This window comes from Neovison vison, chromosome 13 (assembly GCF_020171115.1).
Source record: "Neovison vison isolate M4711 chromosome 13, ASM_NN_V1, whole genome shotgun sequence".
NCBI classification, from domain to species: Eukaryota; Metazoa; Chordata; class Mammalia; order Carnivora; family Mustelidae; genus Neogale; species Neogale vison.
The window spans coordinates 38,363,348-38,382,214 of NC_058103.1; the positions used below are offsets into that span (position 1 = coordinate 38,363,348).

The 18,867-nt window shown below is 40.1% G+C and overlaps 1 protein-coding gene, 1 non-coding gene and 1 pseudogene across 2 annotated transcripts; 2 read left to right on the top strand and 1 right to left on the bottom strand.

Annotated features, from left to right (window-relative positions):
• The first annotated feature begins 432 nt into the window (after positions 1-432).
• LOC122895174 lies at positions 433-566 on the top strand. The gene has a single exon (XR_006382152.1). It is a non-coding gene; the product is annotated as a small nucleolar RNA SNORA70 (small nucleolar RNA).
• A 12-nt stretch (positions 567-578) lies between these two features.
• Positions 579-1,006, top strand: LOC122893300 (60S ribosomal protein L10-like). The gene has a single exon (XM_044230221.1). It carries the CDS (start codon positions 627-629, stop codon positions 927-929), a length of 303 nt encoding a protein of 100 aa, XP_044086156.1. The 5' UTR covers positions 579-626; the 3' UTR covers positions 930-1,006.
• A 14,969-nt stretch (positions 1,007-15,975) lies between these two features.
• LOC122893070 lies at positions 15,976-17,353 on the bottom strand (annotated as a pseudogene).
• Positions 17,354-18,867: the final 1,514 nt, after the last annotated feature.

Consider the following 18,867-nt stretch of genomic DNA (forward strand, 5'->3'; position numbering starts at 1 on the left):
TGGAAAATGGGGAGGGAATAATCAAGTTAAGAGAACATTCCACAAAGATAAATTTTCATCTGAAGGAGGGAAACATAGTGTAGGCCTCTATTATACCTAGTAGAAAAACAGTAATAACAACAACAACAATAGGGAAATGCCTTAAAAGCTTAAAGATCTCTCATAGGGGTATCTGGGTAGTTCAGTTAGTTAAGTGTCTGATTCTTGATTTTGGCTCAGGTCATGATCTCAGGGTTGTGAGATCAAGGCCCACATCAGGATTCATGCTAAGTATTGAGTCTGCTTGTCCCTTTCCCTCTGCTCCTTACCCTGCTTGCTCTCTCTCTAACGAATTAAATATTCTTTAAAAAAGAAAAAGAAGAAAACTGTTAAATCTCTCATAAATGCCTGAGTACAATCACCAAAAGCCTAAATCTAAAGACACATGAGGCTCTGCAGCCAATTAAGCCGACTGTGCTCTTTGTCTATGGGGGCCCAGTGTGCCATGGCTGCAAACTGTAGCCTCCTCGGTAGTGTATGCAGCCTGTTGATTGTATGGGTTGCCCTAAGGGACCTTGGAGACAGCCCTTTTGGTGGATGCTGGGGTCTGACCTCATGGCTATCTCCAATTTAGGCTGCAGACAGGAATGCGGGGTGCCTTTGGAAAGCCCCAGGGCACAGTAGCCAGGGTCCACATTGGCCAAGTCATCATGTCCATCCGTACCAAGCTGCAGAACAAGGAGCATGTGATTGAGGCCCTACACAGGGCTAAGTTCAAGTTCCCTGGCCGCCAGAAGATCCACATCTCCAAGAAGTGGGGCTTTACTAAGTTCAATGCGGATGAATTTGAAGACATGGTGGCTGAAAAGCGGCTTATCCCAGATGGCTGTGGGGTCAAATACATCCCTAACCGTGGTCCCTTGGACAAATGGAGGGCTCTGCACTCATGAGAACCTTAGCACTACCCCTTCCCGTCATATTCATGCCCACCAATAAATCCAACTTCCTGTCAAAAAAAAAAAAAAAATAAAGACACATGAGGTCACACTGGTGGTGTGACCTCATGGAGGTCACAAGGAGGTCAGGAGCAATCACAAAGGCACACATATCCTGCCCTTGGCTGTTGTTCCTCATGTTTCTCAAACACCAGACAAAGCTAGTTACCACAAAATCCAGAGGGCAGAGAGTCTGGTCATTAAGCTGGTCCCAGCCAGCCTGAACAGCAGCCCCATCGCTGTGTGGGGGTCAGTAGTATGGAGAGTCACAACATCTCAGATCTGGCATTTTATGCCACAAAATACCACACCTTTGGGGACATTTAGAATCTTTCCACTAATCTATAAGATGTTTCTATTTCAATATCTCTCCTTTAGTGTCAAACTCACAGACTCAAGATATCCTAGGATGGGAAGAAATCCTGAGAGCATTCCATCCCATTCACAAGGTGGAGGATGGGGAGAGAAAAGGTGGTAAGGCAGTGATACTTACAAATGTAGGAGTGGTGATACCTCAGGGGCACTTGGCTTCCTCAAAAGTCAAGATCCCTCATAAATCCACCCACCGGGTCTTACCTGGGACATGTGAACTGCTAAGCAGGACAGCTGAGCACACAGACCCAATTGGTCATCATCTAATATACATAATGAATTTTCTTTTTTATTTACAACTGATTTTATATTTTGAGGGAATTTTTCTTTCAGTAAAATTCCTATATATGATCCAACCACAGTAAGAGCTCTTCTCCAGAACTCTGCCTATTACTTTGGCCTCCCCAGCTTCCCCTCTTCTGGGTAATGGAAGCTTCTCTTCATTTTGAAAAGCTGCATCTTCTCCACTTTCAATCTGTAGGATCTGGAAAACCCTCTTCTTTATTGGTTCTCCAAATCTACCCTTGTTCTGGTCTTGCAGCAATTTTGGAGCCATTCTAGATTCTCATTGTTTCTTGAAACCCAACCAATTACTTACCCAGTGGTTGCTTCCTCTGCAAAGCACCCCTCCTGGCCTTGTGCCTTTCCCTCCCTTCCCCTTAGCACCCAACTCTGGGATTGTTAAGAGTGCCTTTTGTTTCCCTCACCAATGTTTTTCTTCATCCCCATACATATTGCAGATTATTGTCAGACTAAGCACCCTTAAAAAATCATTTTTATTCTGTTCGCCTCAAGAAGCTACAGTGACTTTCTGCCATCTGCCACAGCAAAGCATAAACTCCTCTCCGTTGCTTTTAAGAACCTCAAAAAAAAAAAATCTGTCCAAGTTTATTTCCTTTGGCTCCTTGCAACAATGAACTTTTCACTGCTCTTGAACTCACTCTGCTCTTTGACAACCCGTGTGTACACACAATTCTCCCTCTTGTTGAAACCACCCCCTCCCCCATCTCCCAGCACTTTTTCCCCTCATATCACAAGATCCAAGTCAAAAGTCACCTCCAAATCAGGTAGTCGTTGAACTTCCACAAAGTGCCAACATTATAATATTCTTTACAAAGAAATGAACATACCCATCTTCCCAACTGAATTCGGAAGGACTGCATCTCTTTAGTTCCCATATCTACCCCATAGGAGGTGCTTAATAATAGTAATAATAATAATAGTAATGTTAATAATAATATATAATATTATATGAAATATATAATACTAATGCACATTATTAACTAATATTTATATATAGAACTCACTATTTCCCAGGCATTTTCTAAGGAATATATTTATATTGCTAAAAGACTTTTAAAAGTACATTTTGGCCATAAGAGACTCTTAATCTCAGGAAACAAACTGAGGGTTGCTGGAGGGGAGGGGGGTGGAAGGGATGGAGTGGCTGAGGGATGGACACTGGGGAGGGTGTGTGCTATGGGGAGTGCTGTGAATTGTGTAAGCCTGATGATTCACAGACCTGTACCCCTGAAACAAATAATACATTATATGTTCATTTTTTTAAAAGTACGTTTTGGGCTCTGGTTCAAAGTGGCAACTTAAGAGGATCCTAAAATTTGTGGATAGGGAGGAGCTTGGGGGGATGGGGTAAATGGGTGATAGGCATTAAGGAGGGCACAGGATGTGATAAGCACTGCATGTTATGCACAACTAAGAATCATTGAACATTGTTTCAAAAACTAATGATGTATAATATGTTGGCTAATTAAATTTAAATTTAAAAAAAAAAAGAGGATCTTAAATTCACCTCCTCCCATGAGCACATGATATCAACAGTTATATGTGGAATAGCTTCCCCTGGGGAAAAAACAAAAAACAAAACAAAACAAAAAATCCTAGAAACTGGCTAAGTGGCTCCCAGGCATCACACAAGATGAAGATTAGACAATCCACATAGAAATGGGTAGGAACAGCCAGGACACAATCTCGCCATAAATCTCAGGCCCAGTGCAGCAACCTCACCGTCAAAAAGAAACTCAAAACCCAGGGCTTCTCCCTGAGGAACTTCTAGTTTGAACCCCAACTATTAAGACCTGTACCTGAGAGATGAGCCCCAGAAACATCTCGCTTTGAAAATCAAGGGGCTCCAGCCCTGAGACCCACATGATCCAAGCCTCTGAGAAAGAGCTCTTACAGGACTCAGGCTGGGACGCACCTGTCCCAGGAACCAGGGTAAAGGCAGCAGTCCTTGGAAGCCTGACTTTCTGTGGGACAGGCTCGTTTGTTCATCTTGGAACCTCAGCCTGAGAGGCAGACCTCAAGTCTCATGCACATTTGGGGGCCTCTGTGGCACTCCACGGGAACGGACACCAGGGGCGCATGGGTGGCTCAGTCGCTTAAGCCATCAGTTCCTGGTTTCCGCTCAGGTCATGACCTTAGGGTCCTGAGATTGTGCCCTGTGATGGGTTCCAAGTTCAGCACGCAGCCTGCTGGGATTCCTTCTCTACCGATGCCCCCCCCACACACAATAAATAAATTTAAAAAAAAAAAAGAAAAAAGAGAAGTACAGAGACTGGCAGGCACCATCGTTCGCTCCCTCCCTTTCTTAGGCTGGTGGGCACTATCTTTCTTTTTTTTCTTCCTCCGTTTAACTCTAGGCTTTCTCCCCCATCTCCGGGCAAGCACCATCTCCACACCCACCCTCTGCCTCCCTGAGAGCGGACGCCATCTTTGCGCCGCCCCTCCCCAGCCACGCAGGACCAGCCACCTGGAGCGGAGCTTTTGCGCATGTGTGATGCTCTAGTCTCATGTCTGGTGCCCAGTTTTTGTGGCTTCCCCAGAAGACACCTCTACATCACCTGGCTGTGGAGGCCTGTGGGGCTTACACTCGTGCGTCCCATAGGGCTATAACGGATGGAGAAAGAGTCCTTAAACGGCGACCACAGACAGAGCACAGCAAGAGGCAGCAGACCCAGGAGCTCATTCTGCAGAAGAAGCGTATTTTCTTATCATCACACCTGCAGCCAGAGGGGCAGCCTTTTAATGATACTCACTTCTAGGCTGACTGTCATCCTTTCCAGAACCGCAGCAGGTCGGTGCTATCTTCACGCGCTCCCTCTACCTCACTCCACTGTGACAGTATCTCTCAGAGGAAGCCTATACAGTCATCTGGAGCCCTGGTTTCTCGACAGCCACCCAGGGAACACTTCTAGATCACCTGCCCCTGGGGGCCAGAGGGGTTTACACTTGCCATCCCACAGGACCACGTGTATTTCACTGTATATATTTGCATATTTTAAAAGCTGCTGCCCAAGAGTCTAGATTCTAATCAGCCTGAATCTAGGTGCTGAGATTCTCCTCTTTGGGATGGTGACAGGTCTCGGCACATACTGGAAGCTATTAAAAATAAAACAGGTGGGTGGCTTAGTGAGTTAAGCATCTTGCCTTCAGCTCAGGTCATGATCCCAGGGTCCTGGGATCGAGTCCCACACTGGGCTTCTTGCTCGTTGGAGAGCCTGCTTTCCCCTTTCCCTCTGCCTATAGCGCCTCTTGTTTGTGCTCTCTCTCATGCGCTCTCTGTCAAATTAATTTTTTAAAATTTAAAAAATAAAATAAAATAGGCCACTTGGACAATCACAAAGGTTTGAGAGCAACCAAGAGCCAGGGCAGGGTTGAATAATAGGTTTCATTTTTCACGCAAGGTCATTCTTTCAGGACTGAGAGAGGTGGCTGTTTTATTTAATGCAGAGAAACCAACACAAAGAATCAAGCAAAGTGCAGAAATAGAGGAATATGTTCTAAATGAAATAATAAGATAAAACCTTAGAGAAAAATGTTAATGAGACAGAGGTAAGTAATTTACCTGATAAAGAATTCAAAGTAGTGGTCATAAATACGGTCATGACAATGAAAACACTAGTTTGAAAAGATGTACGCACCCCCATGATCGTTGTGGTATTATTTACAACAGGCAAGAAATGAAAGAAGCCTATCTATTGATGGATGGATGTTTAAAGAAAATGTGGTATATATACATAATAGTTTATTATTCAGCCATGAAAAGAATGAAATTTTGTCACTTGCCACGTCGGACCTTGAGGGTATTATGCTAAAGTAAAGTAAGTGGACAGAGAAAGAAAGATACCATATGATCTCACTTACATGTAGAATCTAAGAAAGAAAAAACTGAACACATAGATACCAGGGAACAGACTGGTAGTTTCTAGAGATGGGAGGAATGGAAGAATAAGGTCAAAACATACAGAATTCCAGTGACAAAATAAATAAATCATGAGGATGTAATATACAGCATGGTTATTATAGTTAATAACCCTGCATTGTATATTTGAAGGTTGCTAGGACAGTAGACCTCAAAAATTCTCAACATAAGAAAAACATTTTGTAACTATGTATGATGATCAGATGTTATTGTGATGATGGTTTTGCAACATGTGTGCATAATCTGCATAATGCAAATATCCAATCATTATGTTGTACACCTAAAAAGTATAATGCTATATGTCACTTATGCCTTAATTTAAAAGAAAGAAGAATTGACTAGAATTAAATCTGAAGTTTTTCTGAAAACTTTTTTCTGAAGTTCAGGCTGCTAATTGGATATGGGGAATATTTTATCTCTATTCGTGCTCAAGATGCTCTGCTCTTAAGTGTATAAGACAATCTTCTCTGTGGAAATAAACAGCAAAAGGAAGGCATGGTGCTATGTCATAGCAGGTATGGAGCTTGTAGAATACATGTTAGTGATTGTTATTAAGTGCAATGTACTTACAGTCTCCAATAATCCTACAAACATGAATAAAATCATTTTCCCTATGAATCTGAATAAAAGTAAATAAAAAATAAATAATCTGAATTTAAAAAAATTAAAAGGTAGGTTTTTACTAAAATTATATTTAAAAATACATAAAAATAAAATTATATTAAACATATAAATTAATTTTGGAAAAACTGATGTTTATGGTATTCATGAACCTTCATTCAAAAATGTGGCTTAGCTCTCTTGCATCTCTTATTTGTATTATGATAACTCCATTACATAAGATACACTCAATAACTTAAACTATCTTAGATATTTGTGCTTTAGTGTTATTCTGAACTATATCTTTATTCCATTGTTGTTGGATTTTTGCTAGTAGGTAGTTAATAATTAATATGAGAGCTATTTTCTTCTCTTTATTTTTTAACAGGTACTTAATTACTTTTTTTACTACTACCAACTGTTTGTATTATGTCTAAGAAAAAAACACCATCTAAAAATAATAATGTCTATTTTTTCCTGTACCTATACCTAGAAAATCTAGGGCAACATCAAGTAAAAGTAATTAATAATAGACATTCTTAGCTCACTCCCGATTATAGTGAAAATGCTTCTGATATTTCATTAAGTACATATGTAGACTTTTGATAGACTAATATTCATTGTCATCTTCTAAAAACTTCTATCAGTAACCTAAAATATTCCATTTTCTTCCTTTAATATATTAATGTAATATAACTGAATCAATCATCCTTATATCCCCAAAATAAAAATGAGTTGTTCTTGCACAGTATTCTCTTAGTTTACTTCTGAATTTGGTATTTTGGCACCTACATGTATAAGTTGTTCTCTTTTTCCTTTCTGTTACATTTGACTGGATTTGTTATCAGGGTTTCCTAGATTCAAAAGTGAACTGGAGAGTTTTTCATTTCTTTCTATGTTTTATGACAGCTGATATAATGTTTTCAAAGCTTGAAATAATTCAAGTTGGGAAGAACATCTAGACCCACAGCTTTTTGGTTCTTGTCAATTATTTGTACTGTCCAAAGGTTTTTTTAAATATTTATTTCTTCAGCTTATCAACTTAACCTTGATTTTGGTTATTTACAGTTTCTCAGAAAAGTATCTACTTTAATTAGATTTTCAAATTCATGGCCATCCATAGCTCTTTTCTCTAATTTTAAAAATCATTGATTTATGGTGTCATAGCACTCTTTTTAATTCTTTTTGTCTACTTTTCTGGATTCAACTTGGCAATGATGTTTCTATTTTATGATTTTGTTTTTCTGAGAGCTAATTCTTGAATTTACTTAACAATGCTGCAGATGTTTCTGTTTTATAATTCATTAACTTCTGAATTCGTATTTATTACTGTTCTTTTTTGTGTGTTTGTTTTGTTATAAAAAGAACAAATATGACTATGTATTTTTCTCTGAATGTATACCCCATCATAATACATAACTTTATGTATATAATGAAATATATAACATATACTATATATATTTATTAAATATATAATGTATATTTTATATTAATAAATATGTGTGTACATAAATATATAAATATAAAAATAAATATATACACATACATATAGTGTGTGTTATTTTCAAATAATCTTTATCTTTTCCCTATAATAAAATCATCTGCTTATTATGTCAAGTTCATATTGGTTATTTCAGCCATAACATGTTATGCTTTCAGATTCTGTTTTCTTACTTATTTTATAAATGTGTGTTGGCTAAATGGAGTGTATTTCCTTTGCTTTTATCTCTTTCAGTGTAAGATTCCATGCCACCATAACCTTGATATCAACATGGAAGAAAAAGATCTCATTATAAATAGAGACATAGTATTAGAAGTCCTAGCAACAGCAATCAGACAACAAAGAGAAATAAAAGGTATCCAAACTGGCAATGAAGAAGTCAAACTCTCTCTCTTCACAGATGACATGATTCTTTATATGGAAAACCCAAAAGACTCCACCCCCAAACTACTAGAGCTCATACAGCAATTCAGTAACGTGGCAGGATACAAAGTCAATGTACAGAAATCAGTGGCTTTCTTATATACTAACAATGAAAATACAGAAAGGGGAATTAGAGAATCTATTCCATTTACTATAGCACCAAGAACCATAAGATACCTGGGAATAAACCTAACCAAAGAGGTAAAGGATCTGTACTCGAGGAACTACAGAACATTCATGAAAGAAATTGAAGAAGACACAAAAAGATGGAAGACCATTCCATGCTCTTGGATTGGAAGAATAAACATTGTTAAAATGTCTATACTGCCTAGAGCAATCTATACCTTCAATGCCATTCTGATCAAAATTCCACCGGTATTTTTCAAAGAGCTGGAGAAAATAATCCAGAAATTTGTATGGAACCAGAAGAGACCCCGAATCGCTAAGAAAATGTTGAAAAACAAAAATAAAACTGGGGGCATCACGTTACCTGATTTCAAGCTTTACTAGAGAAACAAAATTTTTAAAGAAGTCTTCAACAAATCAAATTCACAAGAAAATTAAAAGAATAGTATATTATCACCAAATAGCGTCTATCTTAGGAATGTTATTGTTTATCATTAAGAAATCTATTAAATAAAAGGTTATAAACAATCAAAGCATCTTGACAACAGATGCCAAAAAAATAAATAAAATTCCACACATTTCCCATGAAAACCTTCAATAAGCTAACAGTGGAATAAAATTGAATTTAATAAAGGCCATTAACAAGAAACTTACATAAACCTTATATTTAGTTGTGGAATATGAAAGTTATCTCCACTAAGTCAGGAAAAAGATAAGGATGCCCATTAGTGCTGTTATCAGTCAGCATGACAACGCAGGTCCAAGGGAAAATCAATAAATAAGTGTTAAAATGATCAGAACAAAAACAATGAAACTGCCATCTCTGAAGATAATCTTATGCCTAGGTAAGCCAGGTAAATCAAATCTAAAACTTTTAGAGTCAGTGAAATAGCCAGGTAAGCTCAGCAACAACAAAATGAACAGATTTCCCATAACCCAGCCATGATGGATTAGCAAATTTAGTTTTTTAAAATAGATTCAATTCACTATAGCAACAGAGCCCATGAACTAATTAGGAATAATGTCAACACAAATGTGCAAAACCTTAGAGAAATAAGCTGTAAAACCTCACTAGAGAATATAAAAGAAAACTTGAATAAACAGAAAGACATGATGTGTTTCTTGATTTGCAAATGGTCCCCTGTGCATGGAGGACAAGGAGAAACTAAACAAAGAAGCAGACCACTCCATGTTAGTAGGTGGCAGATTTCAAAAGTTAGGATACTTACGTATGAGGCTTGTCTTAGGCAGCCATAGACCAGTAAATCTCCACACCCACCCGCCAGAATCCTCAGAGATCTTACTTAACTGGGTTCAACCATCAGTCAGTCCAGATGGTCTCAACAACACCTCACTCTCTCAAAGCTATGTCCTTGAAACAACTCCTAGTTTTGGAATGGTGGGTGGAACACACATTCCAAAGAGGGATGGAAATAAGAAGTCTACTTGCTGACGTCCAGCTTGAGGGTCAGCTGGTGGTCACATCCTCCTGAAAACCTCCTCCAACAGTGTCCCTGTATGGAAAGATTCACTATTGTAACATGGTAACTTCTCCGCAGTTAGTCAACACTTATCACTGAGCTTAACAGTTGATTCCCAAGTATATGAGCAGAAACATATAGAATGTTTTTTAAAATGTGAAAAAGAACAAGTGGTGAATTACCCTGCAGAATACCTAAATTTCCTTTAAAGCTCTGATAAAATGGTGGAGCAATGGCACAGCATAGGGAAGATCATCATTGAGACAGAAGAGATTTCAGGAACATACTCTGTATATATGGTAATTCGGTAAATGTTATATTTCAAACAATAGAATTAGAGTGCCTTCAGCAGCTTCTAGTGAAAATGCAGACTAATCGAAGGAAGGGAAACTCACCACCACTACACACCTTACTCCCAACAATTAGAATACCCAGATTTTTTGTAGTTTATTCTGCATAGCTCAACTCAAAAGCAGAAAAAGACTATCTTCCAGAGCCAGAAATAAAGAACTTTATTGAGTTGGAGTTGAAGCTGTATGACGCAGAGAAATAATTGGATTTGATACGTATTCAGGAATTTATATTCTAATATTTGTATCTGCTTTATGTTAAGAAACAGGAAAGGGTGGTCCCATCAGGAAAATACTTCCTGCCACTGCAAGATTGCAACTCAAAAACCTCATGGTTATTGGTGAAAACAGTAGACCTAGCAGCCCTTCCATCTGTAACATTTTCCCACTGACAAGGAAGATGGGGCAGAAACTGGTCCTGTGAACACTACACTACTGGTGATTTAATAATTGATTTTTTTTCTAGATTTTATTCATTTATTTGAGAGATTAAGAGAAAGCATGAACAAGGGAAGGGGCAGTGGGAGACAAAGACTCCCCACTGAGCAAGGAGCCTGACACAGGATTGGATCCCAGAACCCTGAGATCATGACCTGAGCCAAAAGCAGACATTTAACCGACTGAGCCACCCAGGCGCCCTACCATCGATACTATTCTTGGGTGAATTCAAAAGCTCTCTAACTAGGTACAAGTCTACACAGCTTATTGGTTTTCCAATAGAAGCGATAGATCTAGGTCTAATAATGGTATTGACAATGATGAAGTCAAAGCAGGAATTTTCTATTTCTTAGTCCTTGAGGCTACCATAGATGTAATCAAGGCCTATCCGTCATTATCACCACCCTCGAGCTCTCTAATCATGCTGCTGTGGTTGACCAGAAGGTTATCTATGAGATTAATTGAAACCTCAATACTGAGAGTCCGCATGACACTGTTCCTAACCAGAAGAATGGATGAAAACCTTGTGAGCACACCTCAGACTCCTCAGACTTTGTTTTCTTTATTCTAAAGGTGCTGTTTGCCTTCTTAAAGCTTATTCACTTCATGTGATCTATTTCTGGACTCCGATGAAATGACATGCAGTAGGAATGGCATCTAAGCTTCCTGAGTACCTACAGCAGGATGAATCCCAGAAACATGGGTGAAACTTAGCTAGTGGGAAACAGGGAATGGGAGAGAGTTGGACAGATAGATTCCCCCTCCTTTCTTCCTCAATGAATTTTCGAAAACTCAGCTTCTCTTTTCTTTTTTTTTTTCAATTTATTTATTTTCAGAAAAACAGTATTCATTATTTTTTCACCACACCCAGTGCTCCATGCAAGCCGTGCCCTCTATAATACCCACCACCTGGTACCCCAACCTCCCACCCCCCCGCCACTTCAAACCCCTCAGATTGTTTTTCAGAGTCCATAGTCTCTCATGGTTCACCTCCCCTTCCAATTTACCCAAATTCCCTACTCCTCTCTAACACCCCTTTTCTTCCATGCTATTTGTTATGCTCCACAAATAAGTGAAACCATATGATAATTGACTCTCTCTGCTTGACTTATTTCACTCAGCATAATCTCTTCCAGTCCCGTCCATATTGCTACAAAAGTTGGGTATTCATCCTTTCTGATGGAGGCATAATACTCCATAGTGTATATGGACCACATCTTCCTTATCAGCTTCTCTTTTCTTACCTTTCAGACCTGTGTGCTGAGTAAACACCTTTACTCCGTGACCTGCCAAGTCTCATCTTACTTTTTGTGAAGCTGTACCTACTGTTTCACTTTGCTTCTTTCCTTGCCTTATTTGACTTTTTCCTCAGTCTCACTACCCTTGGTTTGTGTTTTCCAAATACAGAAGTAGTACTTTCAATCCTAGCTCACTCTCCTTTCTTATCAGGCCCAGACTAATTAGCAAGATTTTGTATTCTTTCACTTAATTCCTCAAATTTCGATAATGCCCTGAATATTGGACTGACAGAATTCCAAGCCCATACCACCTTCCATCTGGCCATGTATGCTACCATCACAACTCCTGGGCAATTATATCATAAATGATTGACTATAACGGAGTACACTGACAGATATTCATTCTGTTGGTCCCCTGTCACCCTCTTCATGGTAAACATACTGCTGTCTGCTGTGCTGGATTATCTGGGTCTCAATCATGTCCATGTTGCCCATTCCACATCAAGACCAACTGAAGCATGCAAAATATAGGTTGGTACCCCACTGACTTCAAAGTTTTCTTCAATTACCAGCCTGTCATTATCATTCTCTGTGGTGATCTAGTCAAAACTACTGGGAGCTATGTGCGTACTGAGCCACGCCTCACCTGTGGCTGAGGACTTGTCTGGACCACACTAGACCCGATGTATATGAAACACACCGTTTCTCACTGGTGAGACTCAGAAAGTCTTGTGTGCTTGACTCTTGGAGCTCTGAAACGACCACTTGAGTAAGCCGGGAGTAGCCTGCCAAATGACAAAACGTGCATGGCTCCCTCAGACAACCATTACCACCTGTGTGTGAGGCTATCCTAACCCTCTGCCAACTCATTAGCTGACTGCAGATGCATTAGAAGGCTAACCAAAACACACACAGAGAAGCCCTGCTCTATAGAACTACCCAGCTGAACTATAAACTTATAAGCAATAATAAATGTTTGAGTCTTTAAGGCACCAAATTTTAGGGTGATTTAAAAGGCATCGGTCACTAACTGATACAAAATTTAGTAGGGTGACATTTTCTAAGACTTTACATACCGTGGAAAATGTTTATACCTCTCTCTTACCATCTACCTAACCCACATTTAAAATTCTTGACTTACGGAGTTCTTTTCTAGATACTCCTATACATTGCTTTACTATCTTCTAGCATTATACTTTGCTGACTTGTAGTCCTTTGTCTTTAGATTTCATGTCCAAATGCTTATGATATTTTTATTCATCTTTATAGTGAGACATATTTCCATGATTTGGAATTTTGTCAACTTTTCTTCAAACATAATGAGCCCTTTTAATCTGTATGCTGGGGAGTATTTTTTTCAGTGACATCTTTTAGTATCACTTCTGTTTCAACTGTTAAATACCTACAACTTAAAATCTTTCTCTTTATTGTATGTCCTTTATAAAGAGTCTTTTTCACAGTATTTAACATTCTTTGATTTTAAAGTTATTCCTATTCCCATGATTGATTTTGTATCAACATTCTGCTTTTTCCAATATTGATTTTAATCTTCTCTGAATTTTCCATTGTTGTGTGATCTTTTCTCCTTAAATCCAGTTTCATCTTCACCGCTGTTGACTTGTAAGTTCATCTGATACCTTCTCTTTATAACTTGTTCTCTTTCTATATCTTTCTGTGCCTATTTTATAGATGCCACGCCTTTTTTTTTTAACAGATGTATTTATTTGGTTGAAAGAGTGGAAGAGAGAGACAGCTGCTGGTGGAGAGGGGCAGAATGAGAGAGAGAGAATTTCAAGCAGACTCCATGCTGAGGGTGAAGCACAATGCAGGGCTCAATCCCATGACCCTGAGATCATGACCTGAGCCGAAACCAAGTGTCAGATGCTTAACTGACTGAGCCACTCAGGCACCCCAGATGCCACATCTTTATATATGTTATTGTAGATACTACTTTTTTCTAACCTTTTTCCTAACTCAAGGGTTAATCATTTAAAGATATTTCTATTCCTCTGAGTTATAATAGTCACATAACACTACTTTTATTCTGAAATAGTTTTGCATATTGAGCAACACTCCAGCTGTCATTGAGGTCTGTTCTTGTTTTTCAATTTACTCCTCATGAAATGAAGAAAGATACATCTAGACCCAGTGTTTGCCAATACATTGGGATTGTGATTTAGCTTTAGTACAGTTTATTACAATTGGAAGGCATATCATTATATGCATTTAACTCAATTTCCAGGGCTTGGAGATATTCTTCTATTATGCCTTTCACGATTTCAGTGAAAGCATTAATCACTTTCTATTAATGCTACTTGATTCTTTGATATTGTGAGCCATCGGGGTATTAGGGTCATTCTTATTTTTGCTCTCCCCCTTTAAAATCTTTTTATATATTGGGACTATATCTCCAGTAATACAAAGCAGAATTCTGTTGCCTCCCTATACCCAAATGCTCATCTCTTCCCTGTTGTTTTCTGGAAGTCTTAGCATTCAATTAATGTGTAAAAACAAGTACTAATGAGGCAGGTGGACATACCTGCAACATATTCAGAAGTATAAGGACCACAATTAGAAAGAATAGAAATATCTTTATTATCTCAGTCAGTTAAGCATCTGACACTTGGTTTCGGCTCAGGTCATGATCTCAGGGTCATGGGATTGAGCCCTGCATTGTGCTTCACCCTCAGCATGGAGTCTGCTTGAAATTCTCTCTCTCTCTCTCATTCTGCCCCTCTCCACCAGAAAGGCAGACAGTGATACAGGGATGATGATAGGCTTGGTTAAGTTCCAGATAGCAAAATAGATGTCAACGGTCGCTTCAGCTCCATTTGTCTTACATAATAGAAAAATTTCCCAGAAGCTGGAAACAGATATGCCTCAGCTTACTTCTAAGGGTATTTTCAGTTCTTGGTCTTTGCGTGTGTAGTGGTGAGGTGGGGTGTGTGTAGAGAAGAGGGACATTGTAGGGAGATGGGGAGTAACTGGGCCTTTAGAGTGGGCATTGTAGAGGAAGGTAGGGACTAAGTCAAGGAATTCTTGACATATACATTTCAACCCAGCAGCTACTACCCTACCATGTTTCCTCAAAATTCAGTTTTATCATTTAGATAGGCTTGTATAAATCTGTCAAGTAATTTTTGAGATTACTATTATCGAAAAACTCTTGAAGTTGACAGTTACTTGATATGTCCCAAAGAAAAATATAGGTAATTTCAACCTCAACTAGGATGAAGAGAGATTTGATATTTTATTTTTATATTAAAAGTTTTTAAAAGATTTATTTATTTATTTCAGAGAGAGACGGGGGAAGAGGACACACATGTGCAGGGGGGAAAGGCAGAGGGAGAGGCAGTGAGAATCTTAAGCAGATTCCACACTGAGTACAGAGCCCCATATGGGGTTCAGTCTTACAACATGGAGATCATGCTCTGAGCCTGAATTGAGAGTCAGACATGCAACTGACTGTGTCACACAGGAACCCCATTAAAAAAAAATACTTTTAAAGATTTTATTTTTTACCCAATCTCTACACCCATCGTGCAGAGATTCAAACTCATAACCTCAAAATCAAGAGTCACTTGCTCCACCAACAGAGCCAGCATTTGGTATTTCAAATACACATAAATACTATGAATGTATGTTGAAGTTACTGAAATTACTCTATGAATAATATGAATCGCTGCTAGCAAAACATTTCTGTTTCATTTGGGCTTGCAAATCAGCAGAAACCCAAGTCTGTTAAAAATTAGTATAATAGCATATTTCTGAAATATTACCAGATGTATTTTTTTATTTTCAGAAATTCTTGCTCCAAACACTGAAGCTGAGGCATCTAGTGCTTCAGAAATAAAAGATAGATAGAGCCAAGAACAATGAAGGAATTGTCCAACATTGACTTTCAAAGCAAACTTTCTCAAAAAGCACAAGTAGAAACAGTACTCCTCTGTTGCCAGAATCAGTGATGAAGGAAGAGGAGCTCTCTAAATCCAACTGTGTCCCTCTAAATATGCTGAATTAGACCTGGCTGAGGCTTTTTCCCTGTTGCCTAAACTAGTTGGGTTTCTGTCATGTGAGGGAAAATAATCCTTTACCTATATATTGCTTTTATTTAATGTGCTAAACACTAGCCTTAAAAGTCAAGTGTACAATATCAGAGTCTAATTGTAAGGTCAGTGAACTGAGTCCTGGGTTTGAAATTCAGAACCCCAAACTGTATATTTATTTACAACTGACTTTTTTTTTTTTTTACCTTGGAACTTTTTATTGGCCTCCTGCTCCCCAAAGTGTACCCTGCTTCTGCTCCCTCAACGCCTCAGAACTTTGGTATCATTGGTCTCAGACACGACCTTGCCGTCCACAATCCTGCAGGTAGTGGTTTTCTGGATGGTCTGCATGGAGCTGCTGCTGTCCAGGGCGTCACTGAGATTGAAGTCCTCTCCATCTTCCAGCAGACGACGGTAGGTGGCGATCTCAGCCTCCAGCTTGACCTTGACATTCAACAGGGCTTCCTACTCCTGGGCCTGGCGCTGCCCCTCTGCCCGGGTCTGGGACAGTTCAGACTCCAGGTGCAGCAGGACCCCGTTGAGCTGCTCCATCTGCATGGCGTAGCGGGTTTCGACCTCCCTGAGGCTGTTCTCTAAGCTGGCCTTCAGGTTTCTCATCGAATCCAGGTTGATCTCCAAGGACTGGGCGGTACGTCTCAGCTCCGTGAGGGTCATCTCAGCCTCTCCTATCTCTGAGGTCTGTGTGGTGATCACTGTGGTGCTTTCCTCAATCTGCTGGGACCAGTATTTGTCCAGCTCCTCTCGGTTCTTCCGAGCCAGCTCATCATACTGGGCCCGGATGTCTGCCATGATCTTGCTGAGGTCCTGAGACTTGGGGGCATCCAACTCCACGGTCAACCCGGAGTTGGCAATTTGGTTCTGTAGACCCTTTACTTCCTCCTCATGGTTCTTCTTCATAAAGAGCAACTCCTCCTTGAGAGCCTCAATCTCTGTCTCCAGCTGCAGCCTAGTGACATTGGTGTCATCGATGACCTTGCGGAGCCCGTGGATGTCACTCTCCACGGACTGGCGCATGGCCAGTTCCGTCTCATACTTGAGTCTGAAGTCATCAGCAGCAAGACGGGCATTGTCAATCTGCAGAACGATGCGGGCATTGTCCACAGAACTTGCAAAAATCTGAGACCTCAGCTCCTCGATGGTCTTGAAGTAATGCCCCCAGTCTCTGACCTGGGGTCCCTTCTTCTCCAGGTTCCCGGATTCTCACCTCCAGTCTCTGATTATCTGCCTCCAGCCTCCTCACGCTCTCCAGGTAGGAGGCCAGGCTGTCATTCAGGTCTTGCATGGTCTCCTTCTCGCCCTGCATGCCCCCTATGCCGGCCAGACCCCTGGCCATCCCGGCAGCCAACCCCGTGGCCAGGCCCCTGGACCCCCGGAAGCTGGTGGAGCGGGATACGGAGATCCGGGAGCCTGAGCCTCTGGCGCCTGCATAGACGCTGGTCGCGCTGCTGACAGGCCAGACCCGGTGGCTGGGCGACTGCATGGAGCCCAGGGACTGATAGTTGGAAGAGAAGGTGGAGTGGGTGGTGAAGCTCATGCTGTTCGGAGAGTAAGATGAGAGGCCAGGACTCGAGCGCGGGCCAGGAAGCGTGCCAGGTCCGCGACTTACAACTGACTTTTAATTTAAGATTGAGCAATCCATCATTTTGCTACTTCTAGTTTAATGGATTGAACCTAAAACACTTCTCTTGGAAGTTTTTCCTAGCCCTAGATAAAAGCACAGTCTTAATACTCCTATCAACATGATTTTTTTGCGACACACTCAAAAGTTAGCATATAATGCTCTCACCTCCTTTACTCATTTGTTCGTGGCATAATACATCTCCCATTTTCCTTCTTGAAGATTTGCTCTGACCACACTGACACCAGCTGTTCTCCAGGGGGTGCCCACAGAGATTAGGGATTGGATCTGTTTATCTTGCTCTGAAAGCCCCTTCTTTGGCAGAGTATGCATTGTCATTGTGTTCCATTTTAGTTTCCACGTTTGTTGAGTGGATCTTCTACTTGGTATTTTCACTTGCATGTTAGTTTTTCATTTGCGATATTCATTCCCTTTAATTGCAAGTTTAGTGTTTTGTTCCAAGGACCTGCTTTCCCTATCATGCTCATGGTTAAGTGTAGACCTAACTGAGTGTCAGCAAAGTGCTCTGCAAAGGAAATTTCACAGACAGATGCATATTTGATGAAGAAAAAAACAAAAGACGGTCTTTCTCTTGGGTACTTCACAGTATAGAGAAGGAGAAAGACAAAAATCATTGATGACAGCAAAGAGCATCATGGTTACAAAATAAACAGTATTGAAGCTTAATCCTTAAATTCTTTAGCATTCATTAATGATAGTGTTAACAGCAAAATAGAGGACTATAATTTTGAAAAATATTCAGATCTGGTAAGGAGTTGCAATTTCTGGCTTCAAATCCCATTTCAATACTGTATCATTTCAATACTGTATCATTTAACTTCTTGGGTTCTGTTCTCTCTATAAAATGAGCAACCCAAGCAAGATGGCCTCCAGCATTCTATCTGGCTACGACATGCCACAAATCCTGATTCTCAAGGCTGTAGAAAATGTTCTCCTTCTAGTAACTCCTACTAGTTATCTAACTATAACCTGTCAATAATGTACTTTTAAATACATGGCTTTGAAGATCTCACTGCCAACTTGCCTAGCTGTGTTTATTTCCTCTCAAGCTGAACTATCAAAGTGAGAATTAAAAATTGGACATATTATTGGTGATCATAGAAAATTCCTGTGAATCAGACCAGTAGCCATCTGGGTCTTGAGTGTGTTTGAAAACACTGCCAAGCTTGGGGAAGGTCCCTTATTCAGGCTTCTGGCTACAGGTACTGAGTCAGATTCCATCTCCGATTGAAATCCTCGTTGGGAGGAGGCTTTGTGCTTGGAGAGCCTGTTGTTGTAGCTGTGTGGTTGTGGATGTCACTTTGCTCATGGGAACATGGCCTATGAAAGACACAGGGGGAGTACTGCAGCCATACTTTACTTCTAGTTCCCTAGCATTGGTTACTCTCAATTCCTTTGTGGTGTGGATATGTACATTTCTCAGATTTCCTCAGCAT